The sequence below is a fragment of the Antedon bifida genome, chromosome 9, assembly GCF_963402885.1.
Source record: "Antedon bifida chromosome 9, ecAntBifi1.1, whole genome shotgun sequence".
Taxonomy (NCBI): Eukaryota; Metazoa; Echinodermata; class Crinoidea; order Comatulida; family Antedonidae; genus Antedon; species Antedon bifida.
In genome coordinates, this window is record NC_136234.1 from 3,322,446 (window position 1) to 3,338,991 (window position 16,546).

Here is a 16,546-nt window from a genome sequence, read left to right on the forward strand (position 1 = left end):
TGGTTTAAAATATAATACTCCAAATTACTACGCATTTTATCATAGTAATAATAGTTTTTATTTCGGTTCAGTTCTGACCTTTAAAAGAATCCGGACGCTCATTTTATGTCAAATGAAGAGACCCCTCAAATAGTCTGATATTATTTGTGATATATGGTGGTACAACTTTTGTACGCGCGCGTTCGAACTCTGATAATAACGGTACAAGTTTTGTACGCGCGCGTTAGAACTCTGATAAATTTAAACGGTACAACGTCAACTTTGTTTTTTCGGTGTCCTAACGAATTGCCCTTTGACCTTTTAAAAACAAATCTTTACGTTACGTCATAAATTGAATAATGTGACTACACATAATATCAGACCATGCTAATTAATATTGTCTGTTTATGTTATAGTCACATAGAAACTGAACAAATTAGTTTTAATACTGTACTGTGAAAATCTAACAAAGTACTGTACTGTGCTGTATACTACTTTGTCATTATTTACTGCACTTCTTCCAAAACATAGGTTACGTAATACCACATTAACCAATTTTTTATTGATTATTATGTATTTATTTTATACAATCGTCGTGTTATATGTTCAGCCATTTTGACCGCCAAACGAACAATTTTCTAAACCGAACACAATAACAGGAAGCTCTACTGTAGAGATAATGATTGTGTACTTTGACATGCACAACTAGTTATCAGTCAGTTTGCAGTTTACGCTTCAGTGATTTATTAACCAATTATTATGCTGTGTAGGATCATTAGTTGGACGCTTCAGAAGTATACGCGCGCGTATAAAAACCGTGTACTGAGACATTAACATTCCAGTAATCTAGTTGGTTCAATATTGTCTTGTACAACATACAGTCGACATAATTAATATATGACGTAACAAGTTGTTACATATTCCAGTACATTATGACGTTGTACAGTATATGTCTACATACAAATAAATGAATGTTTGTTTCCACGAAAGGTTAGCGAAAGAAGGGCAATATTGTACTGTATTATTTATTTGTCAACATTATATTATACAGTAAACCTCTATCAAGTATATCTACAGCATTTTGGAACTTGAAATATTACTTTTACAGTACGTAATTGAATAATTTATCTGAGGAATTACGTAATGACTGGTAAACGATCTTCCTTGAAGCTCGATACAATAACATACTTCCGTCTAGTAATACTAAATAGATACAGTACAGCGATAAACAACACGGTACAATAATAAATCTGCTTTGGTGAACTTTATTTTGTTTTCACTTGGTATATTCTTTGTTTATAAATTCTCACAAACACACTTTCTCACATCTCAATAATTATGCCCAGTCTGAATACAAACAATACAAACCCATATATATGGGTCACTAAAAATACTAAAATCTTCGTATACAAAGTTTTGGTTATTTAAACTAGTTCATTTATTTTATTACTGAACACATAAAAAGTCTTTCAACGTTCGAAAGATGTATTAATTTGCACATAAAAAAACGACCCATACGGATCCGAAAACGGAACGATCCGAGACTACGAAACGGTCCGATAACGGAACGGCCCGAATAGATAATCGAACCGATCTGATAACAGACAGTTTCGTAGTTGTATGGAAGATCGCATAAACTTTGAACTCGATTTGGTTGGTTTTAAAATATATAATATAATTAATCAATCATTTCAATAAAATTAGAACTCAATATGACTACGCATAATGCAATTTGTAAAAACATCTACTTTGCATAGTTTTAAACAGCAACCAACTCTTATTAAAATACATAATTGGCAAAACTTTGTCATAATTAGAAGATACACATTATAAAATATTGATATTCGTTGTTAAAAATGATTTGGTAAACGTTTATTTAACAATTACTTGTCATATAAATGTAATACATACAAAGGCACTAAAATTGAGTACTTGAAATCTGCATAGATTTTGAACGATGGGACGATTTCGGCTGTAGGCCTATTACATCCCCTATTTTAACATGTTTAATTAACACCCCTAGAGTTGTTCTTTAAGCGTACATACAACGCAACACATCCACGAAGTCACCACAACATTTAAGTAAATAAAATAATAGAATAGAAAATAATTTAAGTAAATTGACGAAAATATTTTTTAAAAATGTCTTTGTTTGCACTTCACTGATACTTTTTATCGTAAAAACAGATTTTTAGAACTGTTTTCAAGTAATTTTATATACATTTATACATTTTATCCAAACACACACATCAATAAGATAATAGGTAATACAAGTACAGTATTAGGATAGCATACGGGATAGGAATACTTCTCTTAACAAGAAGTTCAAATCCCTTTAATATTTACATACGATTTACACAATAACTTAAATTCGGAAAGAGAATGCGGTGGATATATTTATTAACTTTTTTTTTAAATATCATACTAAATCAAAACTATATAATTATAAGTGTACTAATACAATAAAGCACAAGTTTTACCAAATTACAATACATAATATTATTATTATTACTATTGTTGTTTACAGTCAGTAAATACAACAATATTCTTTTTATTGATAAATATTTAAAACAAAAGTATACTCATAATGAATATTCATGAGAAATAAATAACTTAAATATACTATCTTCTTTAACAACGGGAGACGTCTGTAAATACTCAATTAATAATGCTCTGCATTTTTAATGGTCAACGTTAGCTTTTAACAAGGAACACTATTTGGACAATCAGCTACATTTATAACTGAACCGAGATTAAATTCACAGCAACACTGATATAATAATATAAAATTACGATAAAACATAAATATATACTTGTACGTACAATACAGCCTCAACTATACGTCCCGTAACATAATAAATAGTTAATTAATTATTTCTGGAAAACATTGGGACGAGTAGTACAGCAAAGGCACTCTGATGAGTGTCTCTAGTAGCGGGAACATATTAATACCATTCATTTACATTATTAATATTAATAACAATAATATCTTCAGCTATTTATATAATGATTACAATCAACAATAAACAAAATATTACTTTAGGTAATGAAAAGTATTGTTTCTATTTTCTATACCGTGGATGTTTTTTAGCAAGGGACATCTCCTTGTGGGGGTTCAGTCAGCACCAAGGACCGTTCTCAAAATCTGGTCACTTGTTGCGTCTACTGAAATACCTCGAAAAATCGGCAGACGCCCTGCGGCACCGGGGCTACAGGCGGAGTTTGGTGTCAACACCGGTGAGCCAGGGGCAGCAAAATCGCCGCAAAGACTCTCCGGGTCTGACAGGGAATCTGGTGGAGATGGTGGTCGGTATCCCGTGACAGTCGTTGGCTCATCGGGGAAAAACACACTGGTACTGTCGTGTCTGGAGAAACCTGGAGGTTCAGGGATGTCGCTACTGATAGTAAGCTGATGTGTAAAGGCGGCAAATGGCGAGTTTAAGTTATACATGAACGGGCTCTGTGGGACTTGAGGTGACAGAGGCATGTTTGGAGAGATCATCGGGTTGAGATCCTGAACGAAATTAAACGCTGCTGCGTTAGAGTTCACATGATTCAAAGCTGCCAACAGAACATCTTCGCTAAAGAGTGGTGTTTCTGGAGACATTGGATTCGGGCTGTCGTTCAAGCTATGTGGTGGCGTTAAATCACCAGTTGATCCTAAAGCTCCGGAGTTAAGGTGCAGGGATTTTGGTCGTTCAATAGCTCTATCGATGGCCTTGTTTGACGGTCCAGGAGCAGACGACCGTTTCTCTTCAGGATTGTGAATAAAATGACATCTTGGACCGTAAGGGCAAAATCCTACAGTATGGAATGTGCGACAGAGTTCGGTCTTGTATTTTGGATGTCTTTGTAAGTTGCGCAATTCATGAAATCCGTGAGCAAATTGGCATTTGTCGCCATATTTGCAGGCGCCATTTTCCTCGAAAGGTCGACAGAGTTCGGTTTTATATCTGCTTGAGTTGGTTGGCTGTGGTTGTTGTTGAATAGTGCGTGGGAGATGGGTAAATTGACATTTTTCTCCGTATTTACAGGCACCGGTCTCCTCGTAGGCCCGACAAATCTCGGTTTTGAAGCGATTGACATGAGCGTTGGTTGTTTGATTGCGTTGTTGTTGGTGTGAAGATTGAAGATTTGCGCTCTCGCTTAGTGCACGGTCCCGGCTGACGTTGTTACTGGTAATAACAGCAGATGATGTGTAATGGTTTTCTTTATTATTATAAAAGATTCCTGAGTCCGAGTTGAAGAAAGGATTGCTACTTCGACCGACGTTCATTGTCGTCGAATTAGTGGAATGTCTTCGAGTGATTCCAAGAGGGGTACCAACGGCTTTGCGATCCCCTGGCAGCTGCTGTAAAAGAGAAGAAAAAACAAAGATTATAAATATTATATCATTACAATTATTTGATAATTACTTGTTGCGTTTCAACAAGGAAACGGCGTTTTAAAGGTTGTTTAAAATGTAGCCAGATCATTGAAGCGTAACTGAAAGCAAACAGTTTAACAGCACATGAAGAACTGCCATTGTTATACTGTCTGGATGGATTGAAAAGCAAAGTTTTAACAACCGTACAATGATTAAACAAGCACGATCTCTCAACGGACGTTCCTCATAAGTGTTTGCACAGGGTTAACAATACCAAAGTTTCGAGAGGCCACGGTACAGGATTTCCTAACTAAACTAAACCTATATTTTTTCAACCAACGCATTCATACCCATTGTACACGCACTGTTCACAGCAGTGAATTAAATAATTCGCTATAGGCCTACACCATTTCGTACTGTACAATGATTTTGTTTTCTAAATCTCATAGACTGTAAATGAGTTAAACAATTATCTAATAATAATTGCTCCTGAAAGTGGTTTAGCAATTTAGTACAATCGATTGTTGTACATGCCTCAACACGAGGTGTTAACAACTGTATTGTTAACAGGTTGTTTAATCCGCTTTCGTGAGGTAGCACTCAGATTTCAAGGAACAGCTCAAGTTCTTTCTAGATTTTACACAACATCACACAAAAACAATGCAATTCAGACAGAAAGCGGATATTTTTCAAAAAAATATGTACTGTATACAGTGCGAACGCAATTGATATTACAGTAGCGGAGAATCACAGTGTACTATGCAATATTATATACAGTACTTACTAATGCCAAAATATAACATGGTTTTACTAAATTAAATTTCAATAGAAGTTACTACAGTATTACTGTAATCCAATAGGCCTAAATATTACATACAGTATTGTTGGTTTTATTTTTACTAGAAGGAAACATCGTATTTTTGTATGATTTCAAGAATCAAGTTCAACACTGTAATATTTCCAATTAATATCATTTCATAGTTCGTACAAAAACAAATATAGCATTTCGAAATTTATGCTTAAGCTACTGATGTTTGTAGACGTTTATGAGCACAGGAAAGGGTAGTTTCCTTTGAACAGTTTTGCAGAACGCTTATTGAAACCGTTCCAGCACGTTTTTACAGCAGTGTTCCAAGTTGATTAGTTTGAAAGAGAAACTAACTGGTTAAACGATGCTGTAGTACAGATGATAATAATACTATTACTACTACATTCAAGAGAGTTAAGACTCATTATGAATTTGACCAAGTTTCAGTTGATATTATTATAGGCGTCATAAACATTTATGAGTAAAAATCAAAGTTTACGAAATACGAACATAGATTGAACATGTTGTTGGAACTATATTAAAGGGGATGGGAAGGGAACGCTATATAGGTTTAGAGGGAATAGGTAGGACACACTTTTAAACATTAATCATTTTTTAGATAAAATGTTGCGACAAACAACATGCCTATTTGGTTATACCGAAGTATAGTATAGTTACATGCTTCGAGCATACAGTACAGTCGTTAAATCCATTCGAAATATATTACTTACAGTTATTATTACATATTGTTGGCATATAGACACGAGGTACATAGAAATCGATTAATCTACCGGTGCTACTAAAAGAATATACTATATACAAAGCAGCCGTAAATACAATAACCAAATCAACAAGTGGACTTGATTCGGCCTATCCTTGTATTGTTTTAAAACTTAAATAATTTATCAATGAAATTTGTAAGAAAACTATATTATTAAAGCAACAAGTGATTGAGTTTTATTACGTTACGAGATCAGGTCAAACGAGTTGTGAACGTCTTGGAAATTAACTGTAAATAAATATACAAAAAAAGCTGGTATATCAACGAAGCAGAGAGATTAGAAGAAAAAAACAAGTCAATGATAAATACCTTAAGAATATCTCCATCGAAGAGAGGCGACACCATAGCGGTGGACATGGTTTTACTGTTTAAAAAAAGTTAGAGCCTCTATTCCGTACGAAATCCTACAAATTACTGATTTCGAAACCTCGAAGTAAAACGGCTTTAAACAACTAGCATGTGCTATTCCGGGTGGTGAGTTGAGAAAGATGCCCTCTGTGTACAATACAGTGATCCTGTGGGCGGAGCCAAGTGAATAATATAGCAATACGCCAATCAACAATCGGGGTCTTATCGTCGGAAGTTTGGGAGTTTGTTTACACGGACGGGAGTTTTCCATGGCGCGTTTACTACGTCACAGAGAAATAATCAATGGGTCTTTTAAATCGCGGATTTTTTTTTACACTTTTCAGCGGACTGGACACATGATGTAAAAGATTACGGCTTTATTCATTTTTATTTATATATATTTTTGTATTTCACCTATTTAGTTTATAAACACTTCATACTGTCCACAATCATACATATCCAGTCCATAGAGGTATTACTCCATGTCCAATCTGTAAATAATATTTTGAAATGACTAAAAAAAATATCGTGTGTGTAGGCTGATTGAATTCAATACAGTAGAACACAATACAAGATGTACAGGAGTTGGTCGTAGTGTTAAAACATACTGTATTGACAGGACCTCTAAACTTGGATTGGAGAGCAAAAACATTGTAATTTACATAGTCAAAGTTATTATTATTTTCCTGTTTATTATTCTCCATATTTTGTTTAAATCTTATTGATGTAATAAATCAATTTGGTTCGAACTGAGAAGTCTCTACTTTTACGATACGGTTTTTATATTTAATTGATAAATAAAACGTGATACAGTGTTTGATTTCTAAATCACTGGACTATAGGTGGCGCTATAATAAAAACGTTGTACATAGAGTTTTTATGGCAATGAAACTATATTTAATATTATTGCCATTTTTAAATACGTTTATTATTATATTTTACATTGATTTTATATGTTGTACAAGACTGCTTCTCCTTCTTGAGGTTTTAGGAAATAAATATAAATATAATTTAGTAGTAGTGTAGGGTAGCTAGATATTGCACGATGTTGCTTATATTTAGCAGCAGTTTCAGATTATAGAGTCAGTGTGTTTTTCTTGTCTAGGCCTAGTATTACTATTAGTAATTAGTTTCATAGGACTTCTACTGAGTCGAAATGATGTACAGTCGGCCAATAGTACTAGCCACACTATTTAGCAGTTGTAATACTAATTAATAATAAGTAAATATGTCTAGTATTACTATTAGTAATAATATTCCGTAAACACAATATCAAGAGGTACCCATTTTTTGTGTTGGTTACGGTACCTCTTGGCGATTTGCCAATTTTGTAATAAAAAAAATCGTCATAAAATCATTCTAAATAAAAAGGTAAAAAAAAATAAAATTATCTGATATCTAAATACGAAAAATATTACCAACCTATTTAATATTAGTGTTCATTTTATGAATATGTAGCGTGTGTGTTTTTTATTACTATATTATTATTAATAACTGGTTTTATTACAGGGAACAATTTTGCCAGTTTAGCATAGCAAAAACTTATACAAAAAACCTTATTAATATTGCTACATATTAACATATTTCTATTCTAAATTGTGTAGCAAAAAATACAATACAATTTACAAAACTATTCTCGACTAAATTTACAAAACTATTCTCGACTAAAATAACAAATCAGTTTGATTAGCAATATATATTGCTATAAATCAATTTAAAATGAAATGTTTCCCTATATAATATTATTAATAAATTGAAGGGAATATCATTTTATTAAAAAAAAGAAAATGGATATAAATAGGCGTATACAACAAGTAAACAAGAAGATTAATGAAGCCGCAACGCTTGTTTCGTGTCAAGGCGTGGTGAGTGAACTGATTGAAAAAAGATACTTTTGTTGACATGTAAACAATTCCATTAATAAAGCGGGTATAGTGATAACAATACTCTTTTCATAAAGTTAAAAGGCGTGTATTTCTCATGATAAATAAATAGCTATGAGGCGGCCTATCGAAAAACTGTATTCTTTCAAGCAAGATAATATTAATAACATTACATTTAAAGTATGTGTTTGAAATGGGCGTCAATAACCTGCTGTATACATTAAAAAATGTACGTACTTTTTAGGAAGCGCATCTATTGCGCGTGCTGTACGCATGTCATTGTTATAATCTGCTTTCGCGCGAAAATCAACAAAACAACACAACCTCGTGTGTCCCATGCCATGAAATGTGTCGCAAAATTACCATTTAAATGACACAATAATGACTAAGCATAGATACATTTGCTTTAGTTTAAGCACCGTAGTGACACTGATAATATTGACAATAATTAGTATTAGTACTCTGCTGGGTGAACTTAAAATTAGTATCGTATAAACCTAGCCTAGGCCTAGGCCTAGGGCTAGGCATATATTATTAGTTAAATCTATCTACTCGACTCTAGCCTAGCCTTTAACTTATTAAATAATATTAATAATATAGTATATTAATCATGGCAGGCCTACACAATTAATTATCGATAGTAATTGAGTGTTAAAATACTACCTTAGTCAGATAGGCCCTCCGCTGCTGCTACTGCTAGGCCTAGGCTAGGCCTCCCTATCTATTTATTGGGGTTTTCTACATAAAATAGGCCTAGGCCTAGGCCTTAATCAAGTTTATTTAGGCTAGGCGCCACTAGGCTTTACTAGTAGGGCCTAGTAGTAGGCCAATAATAGGCTTAAAAAATGTAAGATAAATTAAAAATAATTTATTAGAAAATATTTATAAAATCATATTCATACACACCCAAAAACTAGAGGAACTTACTTCTATTCTTGAATCGTGAATACTAAGCATCATTATTTATGATGTCAAATGTAGCATTAATACAATCGTTAACTAGTATTTTAGCACAAACACGAGTTTCAAAAGGCCCTTTCTAAAGCGCAATATAAAGATAAAGTTATAATGATGATGACACTACACTATCTTTGCAACAAGTAAAAAGAATTGGAAATTTGTAAACAGTTCATTCGTCGTAGACGCTGATTGGACAATAAGTTTTTCTTCAGATAAGAGAGGGCGCTAGCTATCATTTGTATCGTTCATCTGGTATAGTTTAGGCATTTCAGGTTGAAATGTGTGAGTGAAAGAAAAAGCATTCACTCATTCATTCATTCATTCATTCTTTATTTAGCCTTTAAAATCGAAATAGATTTAAAACATAGGTAACAAAAACAAGACAGGTGGAAATCTAAGGAGGCAAGGATAAGCAAAAGCAATTAAAATCGCTGTAGCTCACAGGCTTGCATATCCATAATTTTATCTTGTAGCCAAAATCTACACACGTACACATGCAAACATACATTTTTTTATATCACATAACTTACGTATAACTGTATGTTATGTGAATTTGTATAAACAAAAAACAAACTGGTTACTGTATTTAATAATATTATTTTAAGTATATGCGCATATATAGCAATATTATTGCATAATAATAGTATTTTAAAAAGTGCGTATTTTGGCCTTTTTTTTTAAATGGCCGAATTTTTCGACCTTTTTATTTTTGGACATAAATGGTTACTATACGTCTATAAGATGATTATTACGCATAGACGTATAGTAACCATTTATGTCCAAAAATAAAAAGGTCAAAAAATGGCCAAAAATGCACTTTTTTAAATACTGTTATTATGCAATAATATTGCTATATATGTGTATATATTTTGTTATAAGCATCTTATAGACGTATAGTAACCATTTATGTCGAAAAATAAAAATGTCGAAATATGGCCATTTTTTGAAAAAATCTCTGTACTATAGTAAGGGATTTTTTCGAAAAATGGCCAAAATACGCACTTTTTTAAATACTGTTATTATGCAATAATATTGCTATATTATGTGTATATATTGTGTTATAAGCATCTCATAGACGTATAGCAACCATTTATGTCAAAAAATAAAAAGGTCGAAATATGGCTATTTTTTGAAAAAATCCCTGTACTATAGTAAGCGATTTTTTCGAAAAATGGCCAAAATACGCACTTTTTTAAATACTGTTATTATGCCATAATATTGCTATATATGTGTATATATTGTGTTATAAGCATCTTATAGACGTATAGTAACCATTTATGTCGAAAAATAAAAATGTCGAAATATGGCAATTTTTTGAAAAAAATCCCTGTACTATTAGTACAGGGATTTTTTCGAAAAATGGCCAAAATACGCACTTTTTAAAATACTGTTATTATGCAATAATATTGCTATATATGTGCATATATTGCGTTATAAGCATCTTATAGACGTATATTAACCATTTATGTCAAAAAATAAAATGGTCGAAATATGGGTATTTTTTGAAAAAATCCCTGTACTATAGAAGGTCGAAATATGGCCATTTTTTGAAAAAAATCCCTGTACTATAGTAAGGAATTTTTTCGAAAAATGGCCAAAATACGCACTTTTTTAAATACTGTTATTGTGCAATAATATTGCTATATATTGCGTTATAAGCATCTTATAGACGTATAGTAACCATTTATGTCCAAAAATAAAAAGGTCGAAATATGGCCATTTTTTAAAAAAAGCCCTGTACTATTTAGTAAGGGATTTTTTCGAAAAATGGCCAAAATACGCACTTTTTAAATACTGTTATTATGCAATAATATTGCTATATATGTGCATATATTGTGTTATAAGCATCTTATAGACGTATAGTAACCATTTATGTCAAAAATAAAAAAGTCGAAATATGTCCATTTTTTGAAAAAATCCCTGTACTATAGTACAGGGATTTTTTCGAAAAATGGCCAAAATACGCACTTTTTTAAATACTGTTATTATGCCATAATATTGCTATATATGTGTATATATTGTGTTATAAGCATCTTATAGACGTATAGTAACCATTTATGTCGAAAAATAAAAATGTCGAAATATGGCCATTTTTTGAAAAAAATCCCTGTACTATTATAGTACAGGGATTTTTTCGAAAAATGGCCAAAATACGCACTTTTTAAAATACTGTTATTATGCAATAATATTGCTATATATGTGCATATTTTGCGTTATAAGCATCTTATAGACGTATATTAACCATTTATGTCAAAAAATAAAATGGTCGAAATATGGCCATTTTTTGAAAAAATCCCTGTACTATAGTAAGGGATTTTTTCGAAAAATGGCCAAAATACGCACTTTTTTAAATACTGTTATTATGCAATAATATTGCTATATATGTGCATATATTGCGTTATAAGCATCTTATAGACGTATAGTAACCATTTATGTCGAAAAATAAAAATGTCGAAATATGGCCATTTTTTGAAAAAAATCCCTATACTATAGTACAGGGATTTTTTCGAAAAATGGCCAAAATACGCACTTTTTAAAATACTGTTATTATGCAATAATATTGCTATATATGTGCATATATTGCGTTATAAGCATCTTATAGACGTATATTAACCATTTATGTCAAAAAATAAAATGGTCGAAATATGGCCATTTTTTGAAAAAATCCCTGTACTATAGTAAGGGATTTTTTCGAAAAATGGCCAAAATACGCACTTTTTTAAATACTGTTATTATGCAATAATATTGCTATATATGTGCATATATTGCGTTATAAGCATCTTATAGACGTATAGTAACCATTTATGTCGAAAAATAAAAAGGTCGAAATATGGCCATTTTTTGAAAAAATCCCTGTACTATAGTAAGGGATTTTTTCGAAAAATGGCCAAAATACGCACTTTTTTAAATACTGTTATTATGCAATAATATTGCTATATATGTGCATATATTGCGTTATAAGCATCTTATAGACGTATAGTAACCATTTATGTCAAAAAATAAAAAGGTCGAATTATGGCCATTTTTTGAAAAAATCCCTGTACTATAGTAAGGGATTTTTTCGAAAAATGGCCAAAATACGCACTTTTTAAAATACTGTTATTATGCAATAATATTGCTATATATGTGCATATATTGCGTTATAAGCATCTTATAGACGTATAGTAACCATTTATGTCAAAAAATAAAATGGTCGAAATATGGCAATTTTTTGAAAAAATCCCTGTACTATAGTAAGGGATTTTTTCGAAAAATGGCCAAAATACGCACTTTTTAAAATACTGTTATTATGCAATAATATTGCTATATATGTGCATATATTGCGTTATAAGCATCTTATAGACGTATAGTAACCATTTATGTCAAAAAATAAAATGGTCGAAATATGGCCATTTTTTGAAAAAATCCCTGTACTATAGTAAGGGATTTTTTCGAAAAATGGCCAAAATACGCACTTTTTTAAATACTGTTATTATGCAATAATATTGCTATATATGTGCATATATTGTGTTATAAGCATCTTATAGACGTATAGTAACCATTTATGTCGAAAAATAAAAAGGTCGAAATATGGCCATTTTTTGAAAAAATCCCTGTACTATAGTAAGGGATTTTTTCGAAAAATGGCCAAAATACGCACTTTTTTAAATACTGTTATTATGCAATAATATTGCTATATATGTGCATATATTGCGTTATAAGCATCTTATAGACGTATAGTAACCATTTATGTCAAAAAATAAAAAGGTCGAATTATGGCCATTTTTTGAAAAAATCCCTGTACTAATAGTAAGGGATTTTTTCGAAAAAATGGCCAAAATACGCACTTTTTAAAATACTGTTATTATGCAATAATATTGCTATATATGTGCATATATTGTGTTATAAGCATCTTATAGACGTATAGTAACCATTTATGTCAAAAAATAAAAAGGTCGAAATATGGCCATTTTTTGAAAAAATCCCTGTACTATAGTAAGGGATTTTTTCGAAAAATGGCCAAAATACGCACTTTTTTAAATACTGTTATTATGCAATAATATTGCTATATATGTGCATATATTGCGTTATAAGCATCTTATAGACGTATAGTAACCATTTATGTCAAAAAATAAAAAGGTCGAATTATGGCCATTTTTTGAAAAAATCCCTGTACTATAGTAAGGGATTTTTTCGAAAAATGGCCAAAATACGCACTTTTTAAAATACTGTTATTATGCAATAATATTGCTATATATGTGCATATATTGCGTTATAAGCATCTTATAGACGTATAGTAACCATTTATGTCAAAAAATAAAATGGTCGAAATATGGCCATTTTTTGAAAAAATCCCTGTACTATAGTAAGGGATTTTTTCGAAAAATGGCCAAAATACGCACTTTTTAAAATACTGTTATTATGCAATAATATTGCTATATATGTGCATATATTGCGTTATAAGCATCTTATAGACGTATAGTAACCATTTATGTCAAAAAATAAAATGGTCGAAATATGGCCATTTTTTGAAAAAATCCCTGTACTATAGTAAGGGATTTTTTCGAAAAATGGCCAAAATACGCACTTTTTTAAATACTGTTATTATGCAATAATATTGCTATATATGTTCATATATTGTGTTATAAGCATCTTATAGACGTATAGTAACCATTTATGTCGAAAAATAAAAATGTCGAATTATGGCCATTTTTTTAAAAAATCCCTTACTATAGTACAGGGATTTTTTCGAAAAATGGCCAAAATACGCACTTTTTAAAATACTGTTATTATGCAATAATATTGCTATATATGTGCATATATTGCGTTATAAGCATCTTATAGACGTATAGTAACCATTTATGTCAAAAAATAAAATGGTCGAAATATGGCCATTTTTTGAAAAAAATCCCTGTACTATAGTAAGGGATTTTTTCGAAAAATGGCCAAAATACGCACTTTTTTAAATACTGTTATTATGCAATAATATTGCTATATATGTGCATATATTGTGTTATAAGCATCTTATAGACGTATAGTAACCATTTATGTCAAAAAATAAAAAGGTCGAAATATGGCCATTTTTTGAAAAAATCCCTGTACTATAGTAAGGGATTTTTTCGAAAAATGGCCAAAATACGCACTTTTTTAAATACTGTTATTATGCAATAATATTGCTATATATGTGCATATATTGCGTTATAAGCATCTTATAGACGTATAGTAACCATTTATGTCAAAAAATAAAAAGGTCGAATTATGGCCATTTTTTGAAAAAATCCCTGTACTATAGTAAGGGATTTTTTCGAAAAATGGCCAAAATACGCACTTTTTTAAATACTGTTATTATGCAATAATATTGCTATATATGTGCATATATTGTGTTATAAGCATCTTATAGACGTATAGTAACCATTTATGTCAAAAAATAAAATGGTCGAAATATGGCCATTTTTTGAAAAAATCCCTGTACTATAGTAAGGGATTTTTTCGAAAAATGGCCAAAATACGCACTTTTTAAAATACTGTTATTATGCAATAATATTGCTATATATGTGCATATATTGCGTTATAAGCATCTTATAGACGTATAGTAACCATTTATGTCAAAAAATAAAATGGTCGAAATATGGCCATTTTTTGAAAAAATCCCTGTACTATAGTAAGGGATTTTTTCGAAAAATGGCCAAAATACGCACTTTTTAAAATACTGTTATTATGCAATAATATTGCTATATATGTGCATATATTGCGTTATAAGCATCTTATAGACGTATAGTAACCATTTATGTCAAAAAATAAAATGGTCGAAATATGGCCATTTTTTGAAAAAATCCCTGTACTATAGTAAGGGATTTTTTCGAAAAAAGGCCAAAATACGCACTTTTTAAAATACTGTTATTATGCAATAATATTGCTATATATGTGCATATATTGCGTTATAAGCATCTTATAGACGTATAGTAACCATTTATGTCAAAAAATAAAATGGTCGAAATATGGCCATTTTTTGAAAAAATCCCTGTACTATAGTAAGGGATTTTTTCGAAAAATGGCCAAAATACGCACTTTTTTAAATACTGTTATTATGCAATAATATTGCTATATATGTGCATATATTGTGTTATAAGCATCTTATAGACGTATAGTAACCATTTATGTCGAAAAATAAAAATGTCGAAATATGGCCATTTTTTGAAAAAAATCCCTGTACTATAGTACAGGGATTTTTTCGAAAAATGGCCAAAATACGCACTTTTTAAAATACTGTTATTATGCAATAATATTGCTATATATGTGCATATATTGTGTTATAAGCATCTTATAGACGTATAGTAACCATTTATGTCAAAAAATAAAAAGGTCGAAATATGGCCATTTTTTGAAAAAATCCCTGTACTATAGTAAGGGATTTTTTCGAAAAATGGCCAAAATACGCACTTTTTTAAATACTGTTATTATGCAATAATATTGCTATATATGTGCATATATTGTGTTATAAGCATCTTATAGACGTATAGTAACCATTTATGTCAAAAAATAAAAAGGTCGAATTATGGCCATTTTTTGAAAAAATCCCTGTACTATAGTAAGGGATTTTTTCGAAAAATGGCCAAAATACGCACTTTTTTAAATACTGTTATTATGCAATAATATTGCTATATATGTGCATATATTGTGTTATAAGCATCTTATAGACGTATAGTAACCATTTATGTCGAAAAATAAAAATGTCGAAATATGGCCATTTTTTGAAAAAAATCCCTGTACTATAGTACAGGGATTTTTTCGAAAAATGGCCAAAATACGCACTTTTTAAAATACTGTTATTATGCAATAATATTGCTATATATGTGCATATATTGTGTTATAAGCATCTTATAGACGTATAGTAACCATTTATGTCAAAAAATAAAAAGGTCGAAATATGGCCATTTTTTGAAAAAATCCCTGTACTATAGTAAGGGATTTTTTCGAAAAATGGCCAAAATACGCACTTTTTTAAATACTGTTATTATGCAATAATATTGCTATATATGTGCATATATTGTGTTATAAGCATCTTATAGACGTATAGTAACCATTTATGTCAAAAAATAAAAAGGTCGAATTATGGCCATTTTTTGAAAAAATCCCTGTACTATATATAGTAAGGGATTTTTTCGAAAAATGGCCAAAATACGCACTTTTTTAAATACTGTTATTATGCAATAATATTGCTATATATGTGCATATATTGCGTTATAAGCATCTTATAGACGTATAGTAACCATTTATGTCAAAAAATAAAAAGGTCGAATTATGGCCATTTTTTGAAAAAATCCCTGTACTATAGTAAGGGATTTTTTCGAAAAATGGCCAAAATACGCACTTTTTAAAATACTGTTATTATGCAATAATATTGCTATATATGTGCATATATTGCGTTATAAGCATCTTAT

At 30.7% G+C, this 16,546-nt stretch overlaps 1 protein-coding gene across 2 annotated transcripts; it reads right to left on the reverse strand.

The window, feature by feature from the left end:
* Window positions 1-1,228: 1,228 nt before the first annotated feature.
* On the reverse strand, window positions 1,229-9,209 carry LOC144851427 (mRNA decay activator protein ZFP36L2-A-like). Of its 2 annotated transcripts, none has more exons than XM_078708880.1 (2): window positions 9,093-9,209; window positions 1,229-4,330 (listed from the first exon to the last, which is right to left on the reverse strand). In XM_078708880.1, the coding sequence occupies exons 1-2, from the start codon at window positions 9,123-9,125 to the stop codon at window positions 3,095-3,097; spliced, it is 1,269 nt and encodes a 422-aa protein (XP_078565006.1). In that variant the 5' UTR covers window positions 9,126-9,209; the 3' UTR covers window positions 1,229-3,094. The 2 variants fall into 2 exon arrangements, with proteins under 2 accessions (XP_078565006.1, XP_078565005.1); XM_078708879.1 differs by lacking the exon at window positions 9,093-9,209 and adding an exon at window positions 6,244-6,403.
* Window positions 9,210-16,546: the final 7,337 nt, after the last annotated feature.

Excerpts from the sequence above, each read along its gene's own strand:
- LOC144851427 (XM_078708879.1), bottom strand. The coding sequence starts at position 6,291 with ATGTCCACCGCTATGGTGTCGCCTCTCTTCGATGGAGATATTCTTAAG. Across the intron at positions 4,331-6,243 it reads TCGATGGAGATATTCTTAAG|CAGCTGCCAGGGGATCGCAA; the intron begins GTATTTATCATT and ends TCTCTTTTACAG.